At 45.0% G+C, this 26,586-nt stretch overlaps 1 protein-coding gene across 3 annotated transcripts in view; it reads right to left on the bottom strand.

The window, feature by feature from the left end:
* The window catches only part of TBCCD1 (TBCC domain containing 1), a 37,896-nt gene extending 11,637 nt beyond the window's left edge, over positions 1 to 26,259 (bottom strand). The window contains exons 1-6 of one of the 3 annotated variants that reach the window (XM_062211187.1): positions 26,110 to 26,259; positions 18,991 to 19,369; positions 11,248 to 11,403; positions 6,153 to 6,519; positions 2,082 to 2,268; positions 1,429 to 1,926 (exon numbers count right to left, since the gene is read on the bottom strand). In XM_062211187.1, coding sequence (XP_062067171.1) covers positions 1,429 to 1,926; positions 2,082 to 2,268; positions 6,153 to 6,519; positions 11,248 to 11,403; positions 18,991 to 19,326 — 1,544 coding nt within the window. In that variant the 5' untranslated portion in view covers positions 19,327 to 19,369; positions 26,110 to 26,259. Of the gene's footprint in view, positions 1 to 1,428; positions 1,927 to 2,081; positions 2,269 to 6,152; positions 6,520 to 11,247; positions 11,404 to 18,990; positions 19,370 to 23,122; positions 23,169 to 26,109 lie in introns of those variants that run through there. The other 2 variants (XM_062211176.1, XM_062211197.1) reach the window with 2 other exon arrangements.
* Positions 26,260 to 26,586: the final 327 nt, after the last annotated feature.

A 26,586-nucleotide genomic window follows, 5' to 3' on the forward strand; every position in this document is an offset into this window, starting at 1 on the left:
ATTCTGGGTAAACAATCTCATCCAGAAGTCGTGTCTGACACACATCACTAAACAGGGTCTCACTCACATAACTAAATATAGTAGGGTACACACCACATACCACTAAACACACAAACGTGACTACTATGTTATCTTAATTAAATCTTCACATTAATCTAATTGGATAGAAAATATACTTATATGTTAACATATACCACAATGAACAGCCAGAGAGGGTAAACAACATACTCAGGGTCATACAGCAAGTGGCAGGGTCAATATTAATTCCTAAATCTGAGTACTTTCCACTACAATATAGACAAAGCTAGCCAAAGAATAATACTAAACCTAAAATCTAATTAAAAAAAATACTTGTTGAATATTATTGTTAGTGGTGAATTAAGCCTGATTATAGAACAGATTGAAAGCATGTCCTTGTAAAAATTAAAGAAAAAAAGCAAAGGAGGAAGGAGGGAAATTGGGGGGAGGAGATGTGAGGGAGGGAAGTATCTTCTTGGAACTGTACCTATGAAACACATGAAATCTGTTCTCTTTGTAGTAATAATTTTTTTTTTTTTGACAGGCAGAGCGGATAGTGAGAGAGAGAGACAGAGAGAAAGGTCTTCCTTTTTGCCGTTGGTTCACCCTCCAATGGCTGCTGCGGCTGGCGCATCTCGCTGATCCAAAGCCAGGAGCCAGATGCTTCTCCTGGTCTCCCATGTGGGTGCAGGGCCCAAGCACTTGGGCCATCCTCCACTGCCTTCCCGGGCCATAGCAGAGAGCTGGCCTGGAAGAGGGGCAACCGTGATAGACTCCGGCGCCCCAACCGGGACTAGAACCCGGTGTGCCGGCGCCGCAAGGCGGAGGATTAGCCTGTTAAGCCATGGCGCCGGCCAGTAATAAAAAATTTTAAGAAGAAATAAAAACATGAAAAGGATCCAATTAAAATAGATATTTTTCACTCATCATCCATCAAACAGTAGGTTTGGCTCATCAGAAATTCATCGAAGTTTGACATCTGCCAACTAAACTTAAGCTTCTTTAAAGAAGGGAGTCACCCAGGGCAGCCGCCAGCGCGGGAGTGGAGGCGCCACGGCCCCAGGACCCAGTGTCCCCTGCGGGCCCTGCCCCACGGCCCTGTGACCAGCAGTGAGGCCTGGCTCTGGAGGCCCCAGGGCAGGCCTGTTGTTGTGTTTTGTAAACAATAAAGCAGAGGGGAATTGAAAAAAAATAAATAAATAAAGAAGGGAGTCTAATATTTGAGTATCCACTCGTTCCCATCCCCCAAACCAACACTGCCTAGAACACTGGGCTGATATTCAAGTCTTAACAAAAGATACATAATATCTTTTTTATTATTTTAGTACAGCTGCAAAAATGTGCAGATTAATTTCTTTTCCTATAGAATTTCACATAAAATACAAACTACTACTTCTAGACAACACTCACTTTGTCAAACGAGCCTCCTTCACGGTTTTCTGCCAGATTTGAATCTTCTGTTCTCTTAGGTCCAGTGCTTTCTGATATGCAGATGGAAGACCCCCAGGTATCTCTGTTGTGTCCCCTTCCATTTCAAAGGGAGTAATAAATACATAGAATTCAGAAGGTGGTAAGAGTCGGAAGACACTTGTATCACTGTTCTCTTTGCACACGACCATTGGATTATCCCAATAGTTAGGCACTGTAGCAAGGCCAGTCCTGGCCATATGGTCCTCAAGCATCGGGTAATGGGTATGAAAGGGGGCAAATGTTACTCTCTGGTTTCCAGAGAGAATAAGTGGGCGTGTAGGCGTCAGAATGTGAAAGATGCAATCTGTTGTAGAAGAGACGGAAAGACGACGGCAAACAGCAATGACTTTAACATTGTCACAGCTGTAGAGGTGAAGAGCAGTCTCTGTAGGGCCCAAGACAAAGGTGCTATTCCTGCACTTCTCAATTGTCACAGATCTGAAAAATGAAAAGATGAGGTAAATTATTCTGCATAAGAAAAAGACAAAAAAAAAAAAAACTGACTTAAGAAATATTCACTGGTAGCAAAAAAAGCATTCATGCTAGCACAAAGACACGTCGGAGTATCAGAACACTAGGAAGACCGTGCCTACCGTAAGGGAGAAAGCAGATATATAAAAGATTCATTGCAGCGGTGAATCTTCACATGTGCCCCCAGCAGAGTATCTGAGCTCTTGGCCAATGTCTGTTTGCAAACCTGGCTCATCACCACCATGCGGTGCCTCCTAGGGGCCACATGAGTATTGCAGGCAATCTTAGCTCTTCGGGCTGTACCTTCAACTATTTAAGAAAACATGAAAATAAATGAGATCATTTCAAATTAAAGAAAAATAACCATAGAAGGTTACACATGTCTACACTTACCCATGTCTAAAAATGTGATACATGGAGAAATAAAAAGTTAGGCCTAGGCTTTGGGTAAACAGATGTTATATTATTCTCTGTTCCCTTTTTTGTATATTTATAACATTTCATAATCTTTGTTACAAAATAATCTTTAAACCTATAATCCATTAAAGATGGCCTGTAGAGCTAAGAACTGTTTTCAGGGGCCGGCGCTGTGGCGCAGCGGGTTAACGCCCTGGCCTGAAGCACCAGCATACCATATGGGCGCCGGTTCTAGTACCGGCTACTCCTCTTCTGATCCAGCTCTCTGCTATGGCCTGGGAAAGCAGTAGAAGATGGCCCAAGTCCTTGGGCACCTGCACCCACGTGGGAGACCCAGAGGAAGCTCCTGGCTCCTGGCTCCTGGCTCTGGCCGTTGCAGCCAATTGGGGAGTAAACCATCAGATGGAAGACCTCTCTCTCTCTGCCTCTCTTCTCTCTGTGTGACTCTCTGACTTTCAAATAAATAAATAAAATATTTTAAAAAAACACAAAGAATTGTTTTCATATCTATCCCTCAAGTTATGTAATGTGTGTCTGAGGTCCTTTTGCTGGTAAGAGGCAATACTGGCCCATCTCCAAATCTTCTCCAAGATAGCTTACTTTGTCAGTCCAACCATAATAACCTCCCCAGGTCGCCATAATATGAATTTTATACCCCCCTTGCTTACTTCCCAAATCATTCCATGAGCTCTATTTGAGTTCACGTGTTTATTCCAAGGATTATTATTATCCTCCTAATACATTGTCTTACAAAAACCAACATGCAAAAAACATGTACAGGTTGCGCTCCAAGTCTAGTGAACCGGACCCCCTAGTGAACAGTACTGGCCAAATGTGGGGAGGTCACAGAAGTATGCTGTTATCTTTCTTTTAAAATAATTTTACATGTCAAGAGGTGATCATTGACAAAAGTGTTAATTGTTAACAACAGGAGTCACTGTGCACTAACTTCCCATGCAAGACTTCTGTCCTCAAAGAGTTGTATTATGAGAGTTAACAGTAAAACTTGTTCTCAAAGATAATTTTGTTTTAGTGTATTAAGTGGAAGATATTCTTTTTTTTTAAGATTTATTTATTTATTTGAAAATCAGAGTTACACAGAGAAGGAGAGGCAGAGAGCGAGAAAGGTCTTCCATCCACTGGGTCACTCCCCAGTTGGCTGGAGCTGTGCCGATCCAAAGCCAGGAGGCAGGAGATTCCTCTGGGTCTCCCAACACGGGTACAGGAGCCCAAGGACTTGGGTCATCTTCTACTGCTTTCCCAGGCCATAGCAAAGAGCTGGATCGGAAGTGGAGCAGCTGGGACTTGAACCAGCACCCATATGGAATGCCGGCACTGCAGGCGGCGGCTTTACCTGCTATGCTACAGCACTAGCCCTGAGGATACTCTTATGTCTCATAAGTTTTACTTATGCCTAAGTGTCCAAATCCATTCCTTTTTTTCTTAGGTGCTTCCTTAATTAATGATAAAACTTATTCTCAAGGACTAACTTTCTTTTAATATATTAAATGGAGGATATTCTTATGTCTCATAAGTTATAGTTATGTCTAAGTGCTCACATAAGATGTATCATTCTTGGGCACTTCTTTAAAGTTAATTCATTTTCTCAAAAAAAAAAAAAAAAGTGAAATTAACTCTGAGATGCAATGACTATGAACAGCCCTTGTCTCGACTATTGAGGAACGGTTCTTTTTTTCTTCCGTGCAAACTGTTGAACTCAACTTAGTATAGAGTTGGTCTTCTGTGTATACAGTTAATTAAAAATGGATCTTAGAGGAGAATGGGACTGGGAATGGGAGAGCGAGGAGGAGGAGGGGTGGCAGTGTGGGTAGGAGGGCATGTATGGTGGAAGAATCATTATGTTCCTAATGTTGTACTTATAAAATGAATGAAGTTCATATTCCTTAAATAAAAGGTCTCTTTCGGGAAAAAAAATTTAAAAAAAGAAAATAAAAAAATAATTTTGGGGCTGGCACTGTGGCAAAGAGGTAAAGCTACCGCCTGCAGTGCCGGCATCCCTTATGGACACCAGTTCAAGTGCCAGTTGCTCCACTTTCGATCCAGCTCTCTGCGATGGCCTGGGAAAGCAGTAGAAGATGGCCCAAGTGCTTGGGCCCCTGCACCCACGTGGGGGACCCTGAAGAAGCTCCTGGCTCCTGGCTTTGTATTGGCGTGGCCATTTGGGAGAGTGAACCAGTGGATGGAAGACCTCTCTCTCTCTCTCTCTCTCTGCCTCTCCTTCTCTCTCTGTGTAACTCTTTCAAATAAATAAATAAATATTAAAAAATAATTTTAAAATGTTGTTTTCTTTTAAAATGATTATTTCTATTACATAAGTTTATTTTATATAAACTTATATAAAATATATATAAGTTACACAAACGATTATATAGTTAACACATGATTATTATAGGAAATACCAGAAGATAAAAATCATCTGTAATCCTACTACTTATCACTGTTAATATTTTATTATAATCCTTGAGTTTGAATATCCTTTTTTTCTTTTTTTCCCATTAGCACCTACCCTAAGAATGTTCAGAAACTCACTTGGACATATATTCTCTTATTAATACGAAGAATTATGTAGGGACCACTGCTGTGGTGTAGCAGGTAAAGCCACTGCCTAGAGTGCCGGCATCCCATACAGACGCTGGTTCAAGTCCCAGCTGCTCCACTTTCAATCCAGCTCTATGCTTTGTGGCCTGGGAAAGCACTGGAAGATGGTCCAAGTCCTTGGGCCCCTGCATTCTTGTGGGAGACCCGGGAGAAGCTCCTGGGTCCTGGCTTTGAATCGGTGCAGCTTTCAACTCTTGTAGCCATCTGGGGAGTGAACCAGTGGATGGAAGACCTCTCTCTCTCTATGCCTCTGCCTCTTTGTAGCTCTTTCAACTAAATAAATAAATGTTTTTTTTTTAAAAAAAGAGTTATATAATCTTTCCCATATTTTATGGAGTCCTTATATATCTGAGAGTCTTTGACTTCATACTAGAACAACAGTTGGCTGGACATACAATTTTTGGATTATAATCTTTTTAAGATTCTTTAGATGGTGATTCTTGGCATTATAAAATTATGACACAAAACTGATTTCCTTTACATTTATATGGAAGCTTATTTTATCTTTGAAATTCAGAGATTATAGAAATGCATTCTGGTGTAGTATTTTTTTTCTTCACTCATTTTGCCTGACACTTGCCTCAATAGTGTAGGCACCAAAGAAATGTGTGCCCAGTCCTTCCTCTCGTCAAACTTAACATCTGAGCTCACCTATGTAGCCACCACTGGACTCTCAGGAAAGGAACTAACAGGCAACCATGGTCAGATTCCCTCTACTGTGTATTTAAATTTCCAACTTGGAAACATCTACTCTGTGTCTATGTAGCTAAGACCTCATCCCACACCAACTCTCTGAAGTTGCTACTGTGGAATAGCCAAATTCTGCTGTATTGTTTGGAAAACAAGAAATCCTCAAGTGAGTGAGTACCTGGCGGTGAGAAGCAGAGAGTCAGAAAAGTGAAAAGTAAAGCAAAGACAAGACTGACTGCAGTTGGAGTTGTGTTAACTACAACCGGAAGGACCTTGACTAACAAATCAACTCTCATGAGACTGTGGCTGCCTTGGCAGAGAAAGTCACGTAAAAGATATTTTCCTCTTTTATAGCAATAGTGTTTTTAGGTTTCCTATAGAAGACGTATGACCTTTAATACATCAGAAAACCCTAGGTTTCATAACTTGTCATTCAATTTACTATAAGTTAAAATATTTAAAAATACCTTGGTGAGCCCAAGCCAATTTTTTTCCAGACTTGAGGCAAGCAGATGTACCAAATGGATTTTCAGTCAAAGAGGCTCTCAACCAGGCTTCCAGCTTGTAGAAAGAGAAAGTCTTAGAGATCTTTGAGAAGCCACTTTCTGTGTGCAGCGGTTGCCACAGCGCAAGTTCATGAAGTGGATAGATCTTCCTGGCTCCAGTTACTGTACCTTCAATAAGAAAGCTCAGTGCCATGACACCTTCCCGAGAGACTAGACTACTATGGGTCGAATGAAACGATTCACTGAGTTGTTCTGGATCTAAAAGCAGTTCAAGGAGATCTGATAGATGGTAAGAGACAAAAGCTTGGTGACTGTAATCATTCCAATTCTAAAAAAAATCAAAAGAAAGCACTGTTAACAGATCAAAGAGATTCCAAGAGATCTAAAATTTTTACATTTTAATTATTTTGTATTTTTACTCTGCTTCATGCCCAAAATAGAATTTAGGTGGCTATATAAATCTTTCTGTGTGTTAGATAGTATAGATTCTCTTCCCAGTTTAACTCAAAAGTAATAAGTAATTCTTAATGTGTGTCAAGCATTGTTACACATATTTTAACATATTTAATCTTTCTTTTTTTTTTTTTTTTTTTGGCAGGCAGAGTGGACAGTGAGAGAGAGAGACAGAGAGAAAGGTCTTCCTTTGCCGTTGGTTCACCCTCCAATGGCCGCCGCGGCCGGCGCGCTGCGGCCGGCGCACCGCGCTGATCCAATGGCAGGAGCCAGGTGCTTATCCTGGTCTCCCATGGGGTGCAGGGCCCAAGTACTTGGGCCATCCTCCACTGCCCTCCCGGGCCACAGCAGAGAGCTGGCCTGGAAGAGGGGCAACCGGGACAGAATCCGGCACCCCAACCGGGACTAGAACCCGGTGTGCCGGCACCACTAGGCGGAGGATTAGCCTATTGAGCCGCGGCGCTGGCTAACATATTTAATCTTAACAAATATCCTAAAATGGATGTCATTATCATTCCCACTATAAAAATTAGAAAACAAAGACATAGGAAGGTTAATAAACTTGCCACAAAGCTAGCAACTACTCTAAAAGCTTCAAAACAAACATAAAACTAACCATCGTGGACACTCATTCAATGAAGCACTAGATTTCTTAACCTACTTTCTCTAATTACAGAAGGAAGTTTAAATTCTGTGAAATGAAGCAAGTGGTCTTACAGAGACTAGATTTAAGAAAAGCGTAACTTTGGGAATAACTTGGAGTTGACAGATGTTTGAGTGATTTGGCTCACCATTTGACAGCCATTTTCTGAGCACCTCTTATTGGGCATAAGCAATGTTAAGTGATGAATATGCAAACTGAGTGAGAGAGTCTCTGTAGTGAGAAGACAACACAAACAACCACAACACAGTGGGTTAAGACCTGCAGTAGTGATGTGTAAAGATGCTCTATGAGCATGAGAGCAACAACTAACTCCACATGGAAAAATATGTCTGAACAGGTTTTTTTTTTTTTTTTAAGATTTACCTATTCATGTACTTGATAGAATGACAGAATGAGAAGGAAAGAGAGAGAGGGAGAGAGAGGGAATCTTCCACCTGTCAGGTCACTCCTCAAACTGCCGTAACAGCCAGGGCTGTTCCAGGCTGAAGACAGAAGCCAGGAACTCCATCCAGATCTCCCACATGAGAGGCAGGGACTCAAGCAGTTGAGCCATCATCTGCTCCTTCCCAGGCATGTTAGTAGAGAGCTGGATCTGCAGTGGAGTAGTCAGGCTGGTGTTCTGCCGTGGGAGGCAGGCGTCCCAAGTAGTGACCTAATCTGCTGCACTACAACATCGTTCCTGAATAGATTCTTGACAGATGTCGGCAGTCAAGCAGACAAGGAAAAGAGCATCGCAGGCACAGAGGACAGCATATACTACAGTGCACAGGAACAAAAGAGAACTGCAAGTCCCAAGTGGAGTACAGGAAGCGTGCCGGGACATAGCAGCTGAAGTTAAAATGGCAAACTGAAAAACAGAGCAGAACTGGAACTGGAAAGCCATGTGGCACTGGGTTCTCTCTCAGGATCCAGTATCTCTCTGCATGTCTGTTCTGTTCTCTTCTTTTTCTCTGATGACAAGCATCTTAGGCTTTTCTGATTACCTCAGTTTCTAACCCCTCATAATTCCAGGTGACTTACGAGCATAGAAGCAATCCTGGTGCTAACACCACATGAGTTTTCGGCTCAAGGATCCATCACCAACTGGTAACTTGGTTTTCTTGAGGACTGACTGCTCCACATCATTTCAGATCAGACTTCATGTAATTTCAAATACATAGCAATGAACAGGCCACTCTACTAAAGTGTCCATCCCTGATCCAATAAGTTGTTGGGAGAAATCATGCCATAGTACAAACCAGAGTCACCATTTACTGATGCTTACTATGTAGTAAGTCCCCAACTTAATATAGGAGTGAATTATCTGGCCGGCACCGTGGCTTAACAGGCTAATCCTCCGCCTTGCAGCGCCGGCACACCGGGTTCTAGTCCCAGTTGGGGCGCCAGATTCTATCCTGGTTGCCCTCTTCTAGGCCAGCTCTCTGCTATGGCCCGGGAAGGCAGTGGAGGATGGCCCAGGTCCTTGGGCCCTGCACCGGCATGGGAGACCGGGAGAAGTGCCTGGCTCCTGGCTTCGGGTCAGCAAGATGCGCCAGCTGCAGCGGCCATTGGAGGGTGAACCAACGGCAAAAAGGAAGACCTTTCTCTCTGTCTCTCTCTCTCTCACTATCCACTCTGCCTGTCAAAAAAAAAAGGATTGAATTATCATGGCTATTTAAATAGTCTTCACCATTTACACAAGGTTTAGACAAGTTAACAAACTTGCCTAAAGTCATGTGATTATTAAGAGGTAGAACTCTATGTGAATGCAGGCTACCTCAGCTCAAAACACCATCTTCGGGGGCCAGCACTGTAGCATAGCGGGTAAAGCTGCCACTTGTGATGCCAGCATCCTATATGGGCGCCAGTTCAGGTCTCAGCTGCTCTACACCCATCCAGCTCTCTGCTAATGTGTCTGGGAAAGCAGCAAAAGATAGACTAAATCCTTGGGTCCCTATACCCAAGTGGGAGACCCAGCAGAAACTCCTGGTTTCGGATCAACCCAGCTCCAGCTGCTGCAGTAATTTGGAGAGTGAACCAGAAGATGGAAGATATGTGTGTCTTTCTGTAAACTTTGCCTGTCAAATACATAAATAAATCTTAAAAAAATAAAAATAAAAAACCACCATCTCCTAACAGTGCCCATTCAGCAGGAACTATGTGTGGATAAAGTAGGCAGTGATTGACTTCTTTCATCTATCTGGACTGGAACATTCTGAATTTAAGGAATAGTTATGGGCCTCTATATGAAGGGGTGAAAATAAAAGGCAAGATCTCTGGGATGGTGCCAAACTTGGGAGTCACTGAGACAGACGAAGTCATGGGAACAGAAAGAATGATACTGAATGACTACATCAAGCGAGAAGATTGTGACAGGAAAAATCATGGGGCAACAACAGAATTTAAGGGCCAAGGAGAGAAAAACTTATGAAGAAAAGTGAGATGGAAGAATCGGAGACAACACTATAAGTTTAAAAGCATCAAGGACTATAAGGGAAGACATATTTATCTAAAAGGAGATTATAAAAATATCAAAGAGATTTTCTGAATGCCATAACAGTTTTAAGGAGCCAGCACATACTAAAATACTTCCACAAAACAAGTAAACACATTTTGATTTTCTTTACAAAAACAGAAAGAAAAACACAGTAAGGTATTTTTTGAAACTTAAAACGTGAGGCAGTTAAACTGAACTTCTGGATTGTTACAGCATATAAAATTACTTAAGCATGACTAAGTACTATGAGAAGAAATTTTTATAATTTTCAGATTTAAATAAATTTTGCAAATACTACATCTTCCCATTCATACTATCTTCCCATTCATACACTTAAGTAAGTGAATTCAAGTTTATTAATATTTGCAAAAACGGGGATGCTAATACTATGAATGTTTTCCTAAGCAATTTTTATATCAGTGAAGGAACTGAAATCACTTCTCTAATTTGATTAAGATAGTACATATTTTGTTTAATAATTAGGAAAAAATAGTAAAAAACAAAAAAATAAACCATTAAATCACTGGCTTATATAAAGAACCCAAACATAATTGTTTTTTAATTTTTTTTTTAAACTTATATGAAAGGCAGATAGAGAGAGAGTGCAAGAATGGTTCCCATTTGATGGTTCACTCCCCAAATGCCCACAATGGCTAGGGTTGGGCCAGGTTCAAAGATAGGAGCAGGAACTCAATCCAGGTCTCCCTCGTTGGTGGTAAGAACACAATTATTTGGACAATCCATCGGTTCTGCATCAGTAGGAGCCTGGAGTCAAGAACCAGAGCTGGGTATCAAGCCCAGGTACTCCAATGTGCAAGATGGCCATCTTAAGCACTCCAGGAGTGGGGGAACTCTTTTCTACCAAGGACCATTTGGACACTTAAATCATTTGTGGGTCATACAAAATTATCAACTTAAAAATTAGCCTCTGTGACGCAGTGGGTTAAAGCCCCAGCCTGCAGTGCCGGCATCCCATATGGGTCCCAGTTTGAGTCCCGGCTGCTCCACTTCCGATCCAGCTTTCTGCCATGGCCTGGGGAAGCAGTGGAAGATGGCCCAAGTCCTGGGGCCCCTGCACCTGTGTGGGAGACCCGGAAGAGGCTCCTGGCTCTGGATCAGCTCAGCTCTGGTTGTTGCGGTCATTTGGGGAGTGAACCAGCAAATGGAAGACCTCTCTCTCTCTCTCTCTCTCTCTAACTCTGTCTTTCAAATAAATAAAATAAATCTTAAAAAAAAAAAATTAGCCTACTATAGATTTATTGAATTTTGAGTCCAACCTCTGGTTGCTTTGGCAGGGCGAGATCAAATGATTTTGTGAGTCTTATATGGTCTGCAGATTAGACAGTCCTCACCCATGCATTAAGCTAAATGCCTGCCCCCTTCAAAGATAACTTTGAATGAAGGTGAACTATCCCCCTTACAAACTGTCCGTTTCAGACAAAGAGATCAGATACAAATAGTACCTTACTATGACCATTTGATTTTTCAGTCAGATCAGGAGACTGAGATCTATTTCTGGGACTAGGCCACTCTTCTCCAATCAAAGATGTCCTCAGGGAGACCTTGTTTAATTGCTGAATGTATAGGAAGAGCAGAAACTGCAGGGTGTCCACTGATAGCTGTCCACAAAGAAAACAAAGGAGGAATACATATTAAAACAGTATCAATCACTAGTTTACAAGTAAGCGGACATTGTAAACTAAACTCACAAGTTTGCTGGTCTTAAAAAACAAATTTAGAAGCATTGCTAGCTTTTGATACCTGTGTCTCTGCCACCCAGATACAGGAATTACTAAAACTAATCCAACAGGAGCCATTTACCTTCCCAGAAAGCTGTGCTGCCATCTATGACCATAGAAATCCTCTCTCAAAATTTAAGAAAAGGGCTGGCGCTGCAGCTCAATAGGCTAATCCACTGCCTGCAGCACCGGCACACTGGGTTCAAGTCCTGGTTGGGGCGCCGGATTCTGTCCCGGTTACTCCTCTGCCAGTCCAGCTCTCTGCTGTGGCCCAGGAAGGCAGTGGAGGATGGCCCAAGTCCTTGGGCCCTGCACCCCGCATGGGAGACCAGGAGAAGCACCTGGCTCCTGGTTTCGGATCAGCGCAATGCGCCGGCTACGGCGGCCATTTGTGGGGGTGAACCAACAGAAAAAAAAAAGGAAGACCTTTATCTCTGTCTCTCTCTCTCACTGTCCACTCTGCCTGTCAAAATAAATAAATAAATAAATAAAAATTTTAAAAAATTGAAGGACAGGATGAAGTACAAACTTTCTTAAAGTATATTATTTCAGAAGTTAAAAAATAAAAACTGGGGCCGGCACTCTGGCGTAGCAGGTAAAGCTGCCACCTGCAGTGCTGGCAGCTGGTTCTAGTCCTGACTGCTCCACTTCCGATCCAGCTCTCTGCTATGGCCTGGGAAAGCAGTAGAAGATGGCTCAAGTCCTTGGACCCCTGCACCTGTGTGGGAGACCGGGAGGAAGCTCTTGGCTTCTGGCTTTAGATCTGGCACAGCTCCAGCCATTGTGGCCATCTGGGGAATGAACCAGCGGATGGAAGACCTCTCTCTCTCTCTCTGCCTCTCTGTAACTCTTTCAAATAAAATAAATACATCTTTAAAAAGAAAAAAATGAAAACTTTGTAATTTGAGTAGATATATGAATAGGTGTTAGAAAGGAAAAAGGAAATTCAGTGAAGACTTGTAAGTTTAACCCAAGGTTATGAAGTTTATTAAGAAAGTTTAAGACATTAGTGCAACACCTGAAATTGTATATGTAATTTTTTGGTTTATGTGCCTTTTGCTGGTCAGTAGGCCTCAGGTTGTCATAAAATTATTTTAAAAGATTTATTTATTCATTTCAAAGGCAGAGTTACAGAGAAAGAGAGAGAGAGAGAGCGAGAGCGAGCGAGCACAAGAGACAGAAAGGTTGTCCATCTGCTGGTTCACTCCCCAAATGGCCACAATGGTTACGGCTGGTGAGACAGAAGCCAGAAGCCAGGAACTTCTGGGTCTCCCACGTTGGTGCAGGGGTTCAAGTACGGGGTCCAGCTTCTGCTGCTTTCCTGGGCACATTAGCAGGGAGCTGGATCAGAAGTGGAGCAGACAGAATTCAAAATGGCACCCATATAGGATGCTGGTGTCGCAGGTGGCGGCTTTACCCTCTATGCCACAATGCCAGCTCCCATCAAATTCTTAAAGGAGTGTTTGACTTAAAGAAAAAAAAAATCACTACAGCTTGATATACATATAAAATTATTTCTTATTTGAGGAAGGTTGTGGTTTGAAGTTTTTGATTATCCTCATATACCCATTACTATAGAAATACAGGAGAATCAAAGAAAGAGAAGTGATATATCAGTCTACAGCCAGATTTACCCTATTTCCCAAACTAGATAAACATTACTATCATTTAATTTAAAAATATAAATTCTCAGAATAATCTAGACCTATTCACTGTCAATATGGAGCCCCAAATCAATGTATTTTATAGATTCTCACTTCCTTAAACTTTTTGAAATAACTCCAGAAACACATGCAGTTGTATGAAATAATACACAGCCGCCCTGTGCCCTTTACTCAGCTTCCCCCGCTGCAAACACCACAGCACAACGTTACAACCAGGATACCGACACCAACACATTCAAAACAGAACATTTCCATCAACACAAAGATCTCTAGTGTTGCCCTTTACAGCCATACTCTCCCACCACCCACAGCCCTTCCTCAGACTCTTGCAACCACGTATCTGTTCTCCAATTCTCTAATTTTATCTTTTCAAGATTATAGAAATAGAACCAAACAATATGTAATCTTTTGGAATTGACTTTTTTCACTTTAGATAACTCCCTACCTTTATACATACTTCTATTTTAATAGTTATTTGTGGGTTGTTTTTTTTTTTTTTTTTGACAGGCAGAGTGGACAGTGAGAGAGAGAGAGAGACAGAAAGGTCCTCCTTTTGCCGTTGGTTCACCCTCCAATGGCCACCACAGCGAGCGCCAGTGTTCACGTCTCCATCCTTAAAAGAAGCCCTACCCATGGCCAAATGGTCTTCCTTACCTCCTGTGAGGTGGTTTCTTTTCCCCATCTCATTGACTTTAGGCTTCGCCATGTGTCATACATACGTCTAGCCAATGGAATGAAAGCAGTCATAGCTTACATTACATCTGGGCAGAAGTTTTTAGATTACATCTGAGCAAAACTTTTAAGAAGCATCATGAGAACCCAGAAATAAACTCATACATACATGGTCAACTAATTTTTCCCAGGTGGAGTTAGTTATTCCTGTCCTGCTCACAGAACCTCTTCACAGATCTCTGCTGCAGGTCTTATCCCCCTGTGTCGTGGCTGTTTGTTGTTTGTGCTGTCTTCTCACTACAGAGACTCTGAGTTCCCTGAGGACAGGTCCCAGGTCTCACTCAGTTTGCATATTCTTCACTTAACATTGCTTATGCCCAATAAGAGGTGCTCAGAAAATGGCTGTCAAATGGATGAGCCAAATCACTCAAACATCTGTCAACTCCAAGTTATTCCCTAACTTCTCTTAAATCTAGTCTCTGTAAGACCACTTGCCTCATTTCACCCCACAGAATTTTCCTTCTGTAATTAGAGAAGGTAAATTAAGAAACCTATTGCTTCACATAACAAATGTCCACAATGGTTATTTTGACGAATGATATGAAGCTTTTAGAAAAGTTACTAGCTCTGTGACCTTACTAGCTGTGTGACCTTACCATACCTCCATTTTCTTGTGCATAAAATGGGTGTTAGTGATGGTATTTTGGATATCACTCCAAAGCACAGGTGACAAAACCAAAAATAAACAAGTAGGGGGCCAGCACTGTGGCACAGCAGGTAAAGCAGCCAGCTGCAGTGCCGGCATCATATGGGAACTGGTTCGAGTCCTGGCTGCTCCACTTCAACCAGCTCTCTGCTATGGCCTGGGGAAGCATTAGAAGATGGTCCGAGTCCTCAGGCCCCTGCACCCACATGGGAGACCTGGAGGAAGCTCCTGGTTTTGGATCGGTCCAGCTCTAGCTGTTGCAGCCACTTGGGGAGTGAATCAGTAGATGGACGACTTCTCTCTCTGCCTCTCTGTAACTCAGCCTTTCAAATAAATAAATAAATCTTTTAAAAAAAAAAAAAGTGCAGTGTTACATCAAATTAAAAAGCTTCTGTATACAAATAAAACATTCACCCTTTTAAATGACAGGCAGCACTGGCATCCCAAAGGGCGCCAATTCAAGTCCCAGCTGCTCCACTTCTGATCCAGCTCCCTGCTAGTGTTCCTGGTACAGCAGCAGAAGATGGCCCAAGTCCTTGGGCACCTACAACTCATGTGGGAAACCTGAAGGAAGCACCTGGCTCCTGGCTTCAGCCTGGCCAAGCTCTGGCCATTTGGGGAGTGACCAGTGGCCGGAAGAGTGCTTGCTCTCTCTGTCTCTCCCTCTCTCTAACTCCGCTTTTCAAATAAATAAAATCTTTAAAAAAAAAAAAAGAAAGAAAGAAAGAAAGAAAACCAACCTATTGAATGAGAGAAAATATTTGTAAACCATATGGCTAATATGATAATGAGGTTAGTATCCAAAATAAGTAACAAACCCCTACAACTCAAAAGCAAGAAAACTAGTCTAATTTAAAAATGGTCAAAGACTTGAATAGACATTTCTCTAAAGACATGCAAATGGGCAGCAAGTATATGAAAAGACCCTCCATATCACTAATCATCAGGGAAATGCATGTTAGGATGGCTATTATTAGAAAAACAAAAGATTTAACAAAACTGGCAAGGATGTGGAGAAAAGAAAACATGTTATTCTGCTGATTGGAATGTAAATTGGCACAGCTGTTATGAAAGACAGTATGGATGTTCCTCAAAAAGTAAAAATGGAACTAACATGATTCAGCAATCTTACTTCCATTTATATCCAAAGGAACTGAAATCAGGGTCTTGAAGAGATACCTGTACTCACATGTTCGATGCATTGTTATTAATAATAGCCAGTACATGGAAACAACCTAAATGTCCATCAGCTGAAGAATGGGTAAAGAAAATCTGTGTGTGAAGGGGTATCCCCAAAAGAACATTACTCAACCTTTACAAAGAGGGAATTCCTGCCATGTTCAACAACATGGATGAATTGGGAGAACATTATGCTAAGTGAAATGAGCCAGATACAGAAAGATAAATATTGTATGATCTCACTTCCACGTGGAATCAGAAACAGTTAAATTCACAGCAGAGTAGAATGGTGACTGCCAAAGGCTGGGAGAAGGGGCAAATGGAAAGGTCATGGTCAAAGTTTACAAAGTTTCAGTAATATGAGATAATTAAGTCCTGGAGATCTTTAAAGCATAATGATTATAAGTCATAGTTTAGAATTTATATACCGTATGATATACTTGAAATTTTCTAAGAGTGTAGATCATAGTAGGTTAAGAGTTGGTAATCACAAAGGAGACGAGAAATTTGGAGAAGTGATGAATATGTGTATGGCCTTGCTGTTGGTGACGGGTTCACAGTATATACTTATTCCAAAACTCATTGAGTTGCATATGTACATTAAATAAGAAAAAATGAAGCATTACAAAGTTCTGCCTCCTCTGTGACTATTCTTTTCTGTGGCCAGAATAGTCATAACCTACAGAGTTTGCTTCTGCTGGGCTCCCAAAGGAGACTACACAGCCACTCCCCAGCCTGGAAGTGTCACAGCTAAAGAGCAGCATGCATGCAAAATGTGCAAGAAAGCAGCCTTCCTTCCTAAGACACTAGAATGTTTTTTCCTGCAAAGCTGATTAATAATGACTCTAGGGGCCAGCACTGTGGTATAGCAGGTTAAGCTGCCTGCGGTCCCGGCATCCCATACTGGCACCGGTTTGAGTCCTGAATGTTCCACTTCTGACCCAGCTCCCTGCTGATGACCTGGGAAAGCAGCAAAGGATGGCCAAAGTGCTTGGGACCCTGCACCCATGTGGGAGACCCAGAAGAAGCTCCTGGCTTCTGGCTTTGGATAGGTCCAGTTTCGGCCATTGTGGCTACCCGGGGAGTGAACCAGCAGATGGAATAACTCTCTGTCTCTCCCTCTGTCTATAACTTTGTCTCTCAAGTAAATAAATAAATCTTTAAAAATAATAATGATAGGGGTCGGAGCTGTGTTCAGTGGGTTAATCCTCCGCCTGCAGTGCAGGCATCCCATATAGGCACTGGTTTGAGTTCCAGCTGCTCCTCTTCCAATCCAGTTCTCTGCTATGACCTGGGAAAGCAGTAGAAGATGGCCCAAGCGCTTGGGCCCCTGCACTTGTGTGGGAGACCTGGAAGAAGCTCCTGCTCTTGGCTTCAGATAGGCCTAGCTCTGGCCATTGCACCCATTTGGGGAGTGAACCAGTGGATGGAGGACCTTTCTCTCTCTGTCTCTCCCTCTCACTGTCTGTAACTCTACCTCTCAAATAAATGAAATCTTTAAAAAAAAATAATGATAATAATGACTCAAAAATACAGAAGCAAAGGGGCCAGCGCTGTAGTGCATCAGGTAAAGCTGCTGCCTGGAGTGCCAGCATCCCATATGAGTGCTGGTTCGAGTCTCAGCTGCTCCACTTCCAATTCAGCTCTCTGCTATGGCCTGGGAAAGCAGTAGAAGATGGCCCAAGCCCCTGGGCTCCTATACCTACATGGGAGACCAGGAAGAAGCTCCTGGATCCTGACTTTGTATTGGCCTAGCTCCAGCCATGTGGCCATTTGGGAAGTGAACCAGCAGATGGAAGACCTCTCTCTGCCTCTGCCTCTCTGTAACTCTGCCTTTCAAATAAATAAATCTTGTTAAATTTCTTTCTTCTTCTTTTTTTTTTTTTTTTTTTTTTTTTTTGACAAGCAGAGTTAGACAGTGAGAGAGAAAGAGACAGAGAGAAAGGTCTTCCTTCCATTGGTTCACCCCCCAAATGGCCGCTAAGGCCAGTACGCTGCGCTGATCCGAAGCCAGGAGCCAGGTGCTTCTCCTGGTCTCCCACGCGGGTGCAGGGCCCAACCACTTGGGCCATCCTCCACTGCCTTCCCGGGCCACAGCAGAGAGTTGGACTGGCAGAGAAGCAACCGGGACAGAATCCAGCACCCCAACCGGGACTAGAACCTGGGGTGCTGGCGCCGCAGTCGGAGGATTAGCCTAGTGAGCCGTGGCGCTGGCCATTCAAATAAATCTTTAAAACACAGAAGCAAAGATCTGGGAGTCACTGCTTGGGTAACAGCATCCCAGAAATTCATCCAACCAGGTACAACTGTGTTGCACTACTACAAGAATGTGAAAAATAAAGTTACTGTTTTAAGCCCCTGAAACACTTGCTATTGTAATTATCCTACTTATTAATGTACTTCCTAATTAATATACTCTGTGAAGCCTTTTTCTTTTTTTTTTATAATTTATTTATTTTATTTATTTTGACAGGCAGAGTTAGTGAGAGAGAGACAGAGAGAAAGGTCTTCCTTCCGTTGGTTCACCCCCCAAATGGCCATTATGGCCAGCACGCTGCTCTGATCCAAAGCCAGGAGCCAGGTGCTTCTCTGCAGAGAGCTGGACTGGAAGAGGAGCAACCGGGACAGAACCAGCACCCCAACCAGAACTAGAACCCGGGGTGCTAGCACCGCAGGCAGAGGATTAGCCTAGTGAGCCGCGGGGCCGGCCTCTGTAAAGCTTTTTCTAATAACTGATATGAATCATTCTCTGTTTCCGTACTTTATGCCTACCTCTATTGTTTTATTTATTATCACACTAGTAAACAGCACTTTCTTACACACCAGCTTTCCTTCCTGGCCTATGAGGTCTATGAGGGCCAAGATGCCATCCTAATCATCTCTGAATCCCAGCACATAGCAGATGCTCACTTAAAAACAATCAGCTGCTCTGACCATAACATATCAATGGCTCATAACACTCACTCATCCCAAAATATTGTTAAAGTCAATGAAAATATTTCCCTCTTTTAATTACAAGAATCTTATAATGTTACTGCTTTGGGAATAGGTGGATTGGAATTGTTAAGTAAGGATTAATTCACTGAGTACATTAAATACTGCCAAACTGGAACTGCTACAACTCAAACGATACTTTGGGATCACAACAGTCATCAACCTAAAACCTCAAACTACACAGAGCTAGCCGAAAACACCACGGATGCTTTATTTCCCAAATTTAACACACACACATACACCCAACCATACCTGGTTTCTCTGCTTTTCAACTTCATCCTCAGATGTGCAGTTGGACAGAAGCTCAGACCATTCCAGGCGCTCCTCAGGGGTCTTCACCGAAAGACCCTCAAATATTTCAAAGTAAAGCCATGCCACGTCCTTAGCCAACTGCAGCTTCCCGCATGCGATGTGCCTCCATGTGGACCAGTAGAGGCGTGGGTACGCTCCCTCGCTGGCCCGCGTGCGCACGTAGGTGGAGATCTTCCTGAGGTAGTGAAGGCTGAACTTGGAGGGAGGGGGGATCTGCAAGGCACCCACTATAAAGGGTTCCGCTTTTACCCAGAGGAGAACTCGGGACTGATCCATACTAGCTCTGAGGACATCTGGGTGAAAAGGCTTCTTTGCATACCTAGGAAACAAAGTTTCTTCACTGATATGAAACAAGTATCCCTCACACATTTTCTTGGAAGATGACCCCCTCCCTTAACTGCTTTTAAATGTACTACATCATCAGTTTAAAAAGCAGCTCGGAAAAGAACAGATCTCATTACAACCTATTTGAGGAAAAAAATGATCTTACTTGAATTGTTAGAAATGGTTGTTTTAGGAAAGATGTGTAAATGCTTTCAGTCTGAGGGGGACCCCCAGCTTAGGACAGGAAGATGGAACAGAGGGTGGAGGGAGCCATCCTATCACAGGAAACCTTGCTGTACCCTGAGTAGAAGCACTGGTCAAAACGGGAATACAATGTCGCAGAACGCAATCACTTACACATAGAGAATGGTTTAAGACTTGAATGTTAGCAAACCATACAAGATCAACAGGGAAGGGGCCAGCACTGTGGCTTAACAGGCAAATCTGGTGCCCATATGGGCGCTGGTTCATGTCCTGGCTACTCTTCTTCTGATCCAGCTCTCTGCTGTGGCTTGGGAAAGCAGTGGAAGATGGCCCAAGTGCTTGGGCCCCTGCACCCACATGGGAGACCTGAAGGAAGCACCTAGCTCCTGGCTTCAGATCAGCTCAGCTCTGGCCATTGCAGCCATTTGGGGAGTGAACCGGCAGATGGAAGACCTTTCTGTCTCTCCCTTTCTCTGTAACTCTGCCTCTCAAATAAATAATAAAAAACTTAAAAAAAAAAAAAAGGTTCAATAGGAAGCCTTAATATAAGGTATAAACACAAGCATCAAAGATAGATCAAGGGGCCGGCGCCGTGGCTTAACAGGCTAATCCTCCACCTTGCGGCGCTGGCACACCAGGATCTAGTCCCGGTTGGGGCGCCGGATTCTATCCCAATTGCCCCTCTTCCAGGCCAGCTCTCTGCTATGGCCCAGGAAGGCAGTGGAGGATGGCCCAAGTGCTTGGGCCCTGCACCCGCATGGGAGACCAGGAGAAGCACCTGGCTCCTGCCTTCGGATCAGCGCGATGCGCAGGCCGCAGCGGCCATTGGAGGGTGAACCAACGGCAAAAAGGAAGACCTTCCTCTCTGTCTCTCTCTCTCTCTCACTATCCACTTTGCCTGTCAAAAAAGAAAAGAAAAAAAAAAAAATAGAACAAGGGCAATTAAGGCATCTACATTCCCTGTTTCAGTGACACATCTCTTCTGCAATATTTTATCATGCTCAGTTCAGGTGTAATATTTTTAATTTTGTTTGTTGTTTTGTTTTTGCTATACCTATGATACACAATTTTTATGGAATATTCATAAAATTAAAAATAAGGGAACCAGGGGCTGGTGCTGTGGCCTAGCAGGTAAAGCTGTCACCCGCAGTGTCAGCATCCTAAATGGGCACCAGTTCAAGTCCTGGCTGCTCCACTTCCAATCCAGCTCTCTGCAGTGGCCTGGGAAAGCAGTAGAAACTGGCCCACATGCTTGGGCCCCTGCACCCGGGTAGGCGACAGAGAATAAGCTCCTGGCTCCTGGCTTTAGATAAGCCCAGCTCTAGCCGTTGCTGCCAACTGGTGAGTGAACCAGCAGATGGAAGACCTCTCTCTTTTTCTGCCTCTCCTTCTCTAACTCTTTCAAATAAATAAATAAATCTTAAAAAAAATAAATAAGGGAATCGGCCAGCGCCGTGGCTTAACAGGCTAATCCTCCGCCTTGCGGCGCTGACACACCGGGTTCTAGTCCTGGTTGGGGAGCCGGATTCTATCCCGGTTGCCTCTCTTCCAGGCCAGCTCTCTGCTATGGCCCGGGAAGGCAGTGGAGGATGGCCCAAGTGCTTGGGCCCTGCACCCGCATGGGAGACCAGGAGAAGCTCCTGGCTCCTGGCTTCGGATCAGCGCAATGCGCCGGCCGCAGCGGCCATTGGAGGGTGAATCAACGGCAAAAGGGAAGACCTTTCTCTCTGTCTCTCTCTCTCTCTCACTATCCACTCTGCCTGTCAAAAATAAAAATAAAAAAAATAAGGGAATCATCAGTCTCAGCACTAACCATTTTATTATGCTTCCTTTTTGTCTTTTCCTAAGCATTGATGTGTTTTTAAATTTTTACGAGGATTCTTTTACCTATTCTACTTTAGTGTATGTCAAATTTTCTATCAACTGTTTTCACCATTATAAATAATGCTATGACCACTACTTTTCTTAATATTTCCTGCATTAGGAATTACTTCCTAGAGAAAATTTGCAGAAGTGCATTTGTGAAGTATCTGATATTTCTGAAGCTCGTGATATTTAGTCCCATTACTTTCCAAATGATTTTTATCAAACTCCACCATCTCCACTTCATTGAGCACCCTCAGCAGTAAGTAACATCAATAAAAAAAAAACCTCTCTGGGGCCGGCGTTGTACAGCCAGGGGAGTAAAGCCACCAGCTGCCACAGTGGCATCCCACATGGGCTGCTCCACTTTTGTTACAGCTCCCCCATTAAGGCCTGGGAAAAGCTGGGGGAAGATGACTCAAGTCTTTGGAAACCCGAAGAAGTCTTGGCTTTGGCCTGGCCCAGCCCTGGCCATTGTGGCCATCTGGAGAGTGAACCAGCAGATGGAAGATCGATCTCTCTCTCTCTCTGACCCTCCCTCTCTGTAACTCTTTCAAATGTTTTTTAAAAAAACTTTTCTTATGACTGATGCAAAATGTTTTATTGCTATAATTTTGGCATTTGATTCTAATAATATTGTGCTTCTCTTGAGAATGATCTGTTCAAAAAATTACCATTGGATACTTTCTACGGGCCAGGTAGCACAATAAATATTTTGCAAACCTCATATCCCCCTGGAGATACCTATGATGGTCCTCATTTTCAGATGAGAAAACCGAGGCATAGAGAAGTTAAGGGATTTCCTCAGCTGGCACACCCCTGGATTAGAATTTAGGCCAGCGGATTCTATCCCAGTCGCCCCTCTTCCAGGCCAGCTCTCTGCTATGGCCCGGGAGTGCAGTGGAGGATGGCCCAAGTGCTTGGGCCCTGCACCCCATGGGAGACCAGGAGAAGCACCTGGTTCCTGGCTTCAGATCAGCGCGGTGCGCCGGCCGCAGCGGCCATTGGAGGGTGAACCAACGGCAAAGGAAGACCTTTCTCTCTGTCTCTCTCACTATCCACTCTGCCTGTCAAAAAAAAAAAAGAGAGAGAGAGAGAGAGAGAGAGAGAGAATTTAGGCCGGACTTCGCGATGCTTTGCTGCGGACCTCCTCTGGGCACCCAGCGTTGGGAGAATCGGTGGCGTGAACTCGCGGGAGGGCAGCTGGCAGCCGCCTCCGATGACAGCAGTGGCTTGGAGTCTTTCCGATCAACCTGGACGAAATTACGTGAGGGAGACCCGAGCTCTAGTACGGGAAGCAGGCTGGCTGCTCCGTGAGGGACTGAGCTCCGGTCCCTGAGGGCGCAACCCTCCATCTAACTCGGAGCCTGGCGGTGGGGGCGCGGTGCGTTTAAATTCGTGATCAAAACCTGGGGCTCCTGCCCACAGGGAGGAGAGCTTTTTCTAGACCGGAGATCCGCGGTGCGGCTGAGGCTTCGCCGCCCCCTCGGATGCGGTCCGGGGCAGGACCCGCCTAGTGCCGCCGAGCGCCTCGACCGAACTTGGGGAACACGGACGTCCCAGCTGACAGGTTAGGTCGCCGACCCGAGACCCGCCGAGCGCCAAGGCAGCCTCCCCGGCCCGAGCTTGGAGTCTAACCCGCCCAGCCCGCTCTCCCCGGCGTCAGCCCACGCGCGGTTACCTGCAAAGGCCGGCGCCGCTCCGCCGACCCGCGCGTCCCGCTCGCCGGCCCGCCCGGCGTCTGCCGCCGCGCCCATCGCGCAAGCGTGAGGCCTCGTACCATCGAGACCCGGCGGACCTTGTTGCTAGAGCGGCGCCTGCTTCTGCGTCTGCGCAAGACAGGGGCCGCCAAGTCCTGGAGGCTAGACGTGGAGTCAGCCCCCCCCCTTCCCCAGTCTTTGCTGTCGCGTCTTTGAATCCAGGGCGGAGGTGGATTCCCATTGTCCCACAGAACTGTGGCCAGCGAGTAGCGGCTGGGAGGTTTACGCGCTTTGATCAGCAGTAATGGCGGTTGGACTTTCAAAGCGCTTTCTATCGGACGCGCACTGTGTAAATCACCTTTATGTGTACCTCAGGCTGCCTTAAGTACACTTGTTCACTGCTGGTGCAGCTAGGGCGTAGGGAGGGGAGAGTAACGCATCCCTAAGGTCACACAGCAAAAAACGGAGCCGAGGTCAAAGCCGGCGTCTAAAGCCGGACGCACTCTCGCGGCTTTCCCGCTGTGCCTGCCTCCCTGAGGCTCTTTAGGATTCCACCCAGCAGAAGGCACCACTCCTGCCTTTACCCCTCCATTTCGTGACGTCAGACTTTTCCCGCTGGCTTAATTCGTGTTAGCCTCTCTAGGTGTGAGAGATGCAAAGGTAAATCAGACCCTAAAATGCAATTCCGTTCCCCTTTTATGTGGCCTCTCTTCCTGAAAGCAGAGACCTCAGATTTAAACAGAGCAGGTTTGCGATGCAGGCGGCATCATGCACTAGCTCCGAGACCCTGAGCAATTCACCACTTGTCTACACCTTGATTTTCTGCAACAGTTATTGTTTGTGGAGCACCAGCCACTGTGTGTCTGGCATAGCGCTGGCGCACAAAACACACAAAACCCCTGCCTTCCTGGTGTGTATAACAGAATAGACAATACTGTACATATTAAGGAATAAAAAGGGATAATTTTGGATAGTAATAAACCTGTGAAGGCTGAGGGCAGGGGTACAGGATATGTCCCTTTGCGGTGCCAATTGAAGCTGAGGCCTGAATAAGAAGGTAGCCACACAGAGTCAAGCAACTTTTACTCAAGACTATTTGAGCATGAACTCTGTGCCAGGCACTACTCCACGGTACTTTATATAACTATTAACAGAACAGCCTAGCTTCAGGCTTTCATAAAACTACCGCTTCACTGTCACAGGATGGGGGGCAGGGATGAAAATAAAAGGGAGCGGGCCCGGCGCTGTGGTGCATTGGGTTAAAGCCCTGGCCTGCAGTGTTGGCATCCCATATGGGCGCAGGTTCAAGACCTGGCTGCTCCACTTCTGATTCAGCTCTCTGCTGTGGCCTGGGAAAGCAGTAGAAGATGGCTCAAGTGCTTGGGCCCCTGCACCCATTGGGAGACCCAGAGGAAGCTCCTGGCTTCAGATTGGCACAGCTCCGGCCGTTGGGGTCATCTGGTGAGTGAACCAGCGGCTGGAAGACCTCTCTCTCTCTCTCTCTCTCTCTCTCTGCCTCTCCTTCTCTCTCTGTGTAACTCTGACTTTCAAGTAAATAAATAAATCTTTAAAAAGGAAAAAAAAAAAAAAGGAGCAATGTATGAGTAAGGAACTCAGTAAGGACTAATTTTAATTGGTTGATCAGGGCAGCCTTAGGTGGCAACAGCTGATCTAATATCCAATTTTTTAAGCGGAGTTACCCATGTTAAGGTCACGGTGAAAGGTATTTCAGATAGAGGGAAGAGCTAGTACAAAAGTACTAATGTGCTTGGTGTGTTCAAAAAGAAAAAGGAAGCCAGTTTTGTGGGGATAAAGTAAAGAGTATAATAGGTAAGGGGTACAGATCATATAAGGGTTTGTAAACCAGCATAGAGTTAGGGTTTCATTTGAAGCGCAAAGAAAAGTCATTCAAGAATTTTAAGCAGGTTAATGACATGACTTGACATAATTTTTAAAAACATGGAGTAAAGAACATAAGCCGGTGCCGTGGCTCAATAGGCTAATCCTCCGCCTAGCGGCACCAGCACACCAGGTTCTAGTCCCGGTCGGGGCACTGGATTCTGTCCCGGTTGCCCCTCTTCCAGGCCAGATCTCTGCTATGGCCCAGGAGTGCTGTGGAGGATGGCCCAAGTGCTTGGTCCCTGCACCTGCATGGGAGACCAGGAGAAGCACCTGGCTCCTGGCTTCGGATCAGCGCGGTGTGCCAGCCACAGCGTGCCGGCCGCGGAGGCCATTGGAGGGTGAACCAACGGCAAAGGAAGACTTTTCTCTCTGTCTCTCTCTCTCACTGTCCACTCTGCGTGTCAAAAAATAAAAAAAAAAAAATTTAAAAATTAAAAAAAGAAAGAAATTATAAAGAGGCCGGTGTTCTGGTGCAGTGGGTTAAGCCGCGGCCTGCGACACCAGCAACCCTTAGGGGCGCCAGGCCAATCCAGCTTCCTGCTAGCAAGCCTGGGAAAGCAGTGGAAGATAGCCCAAGTTCTTGAGCCCCTGCATCCACGTGAGAAACCCTGATGGAGTTCCAGGTTCCTGGCTCGGGCCTGGCCCATCCTGGGCCACAGCCATTTGGGTGCAAATAGAGTGGCTGCAAGGAGACTTGCTAGGAGGCCCCTGCCACGTGAGAGATGCTGAGTGGGCCCAGAGGCGTATTCATGGAGATGCAGAGGAGTGGACAGGTTCAAGATCTGGATCAGTTATGCAAGAAAGGGATCAAGGACGGCACTCTGCCGGTGCTTCTGTTTGTTTTGCCTGAACAAGGTGGTGCGTTTATTGTGATGACCAAACCTGGGAGGAAGGCGGGGAAGGCAAAGAATTCTCCTTAAGACTGTTCTAAGTTTTGATTGGTTGCATGCTAGACGTCTTACAAAAACATTTCCCGTTAAAAATTCCCAACACTGCCAGTACGTGTTTTGTCTCCGCTGTGTTAATTAAGAGACTTGGGCTCAGACTGGGGCGGGGGGTGTCTCACCGCTACGGCGTAATGGAAGACGAATCCAAGCTTAAATTAAGTCGGTCTGTCTCCACGGCCGCTGCTCTGTCCCATGCCTCTTGTCTATGTAACCGAGACGATTTTCGGGGTTGTTAGGAGAACCTACAGTGAGATCTGCCAAGCAGCGAGTCCTGTGTACTGTTGGCTTGGAGTCCCCGTCCCCGCCCATTCCGCCGCAGTCCCGCAGCTCTGGCCTGCAGCGCGGAGTTCCCTATGAATGAAATTCCGAGAGTTCGAACCGAGATAAAATCTCCCTCCCACAATTGGCCAGTGCTGCTGGAGGAGCCTCGTGATTGGTGGGAAGTCCGAGGAGGCGGGCGGTTGGGTCCTGTATCGCAGGTGCCCTCTCTAGGTCCCACCCTACGCCTTTTACGTGGTTTCTACGACCCCGGGGAGCCGGGGCTGAGCGGATTCCTGCGGCGGCGCGGTCCTCTGACGTTTCCTCTTCTAATTGGC

Source organism: Lepus europaeus, chromosome 2 (genome assembly GCF_033115175.1).
Source record: "Lepus europaeus isolate LE1 chromosome 2, mLepTim1.pri, whole genome shotgun sequence".
Lineage (NCBI taxonomy): Eukaryota > Metazoa > Chordata > Mammalia > Lagomorpha > Leporidae > Lepus > Lepus europaeus.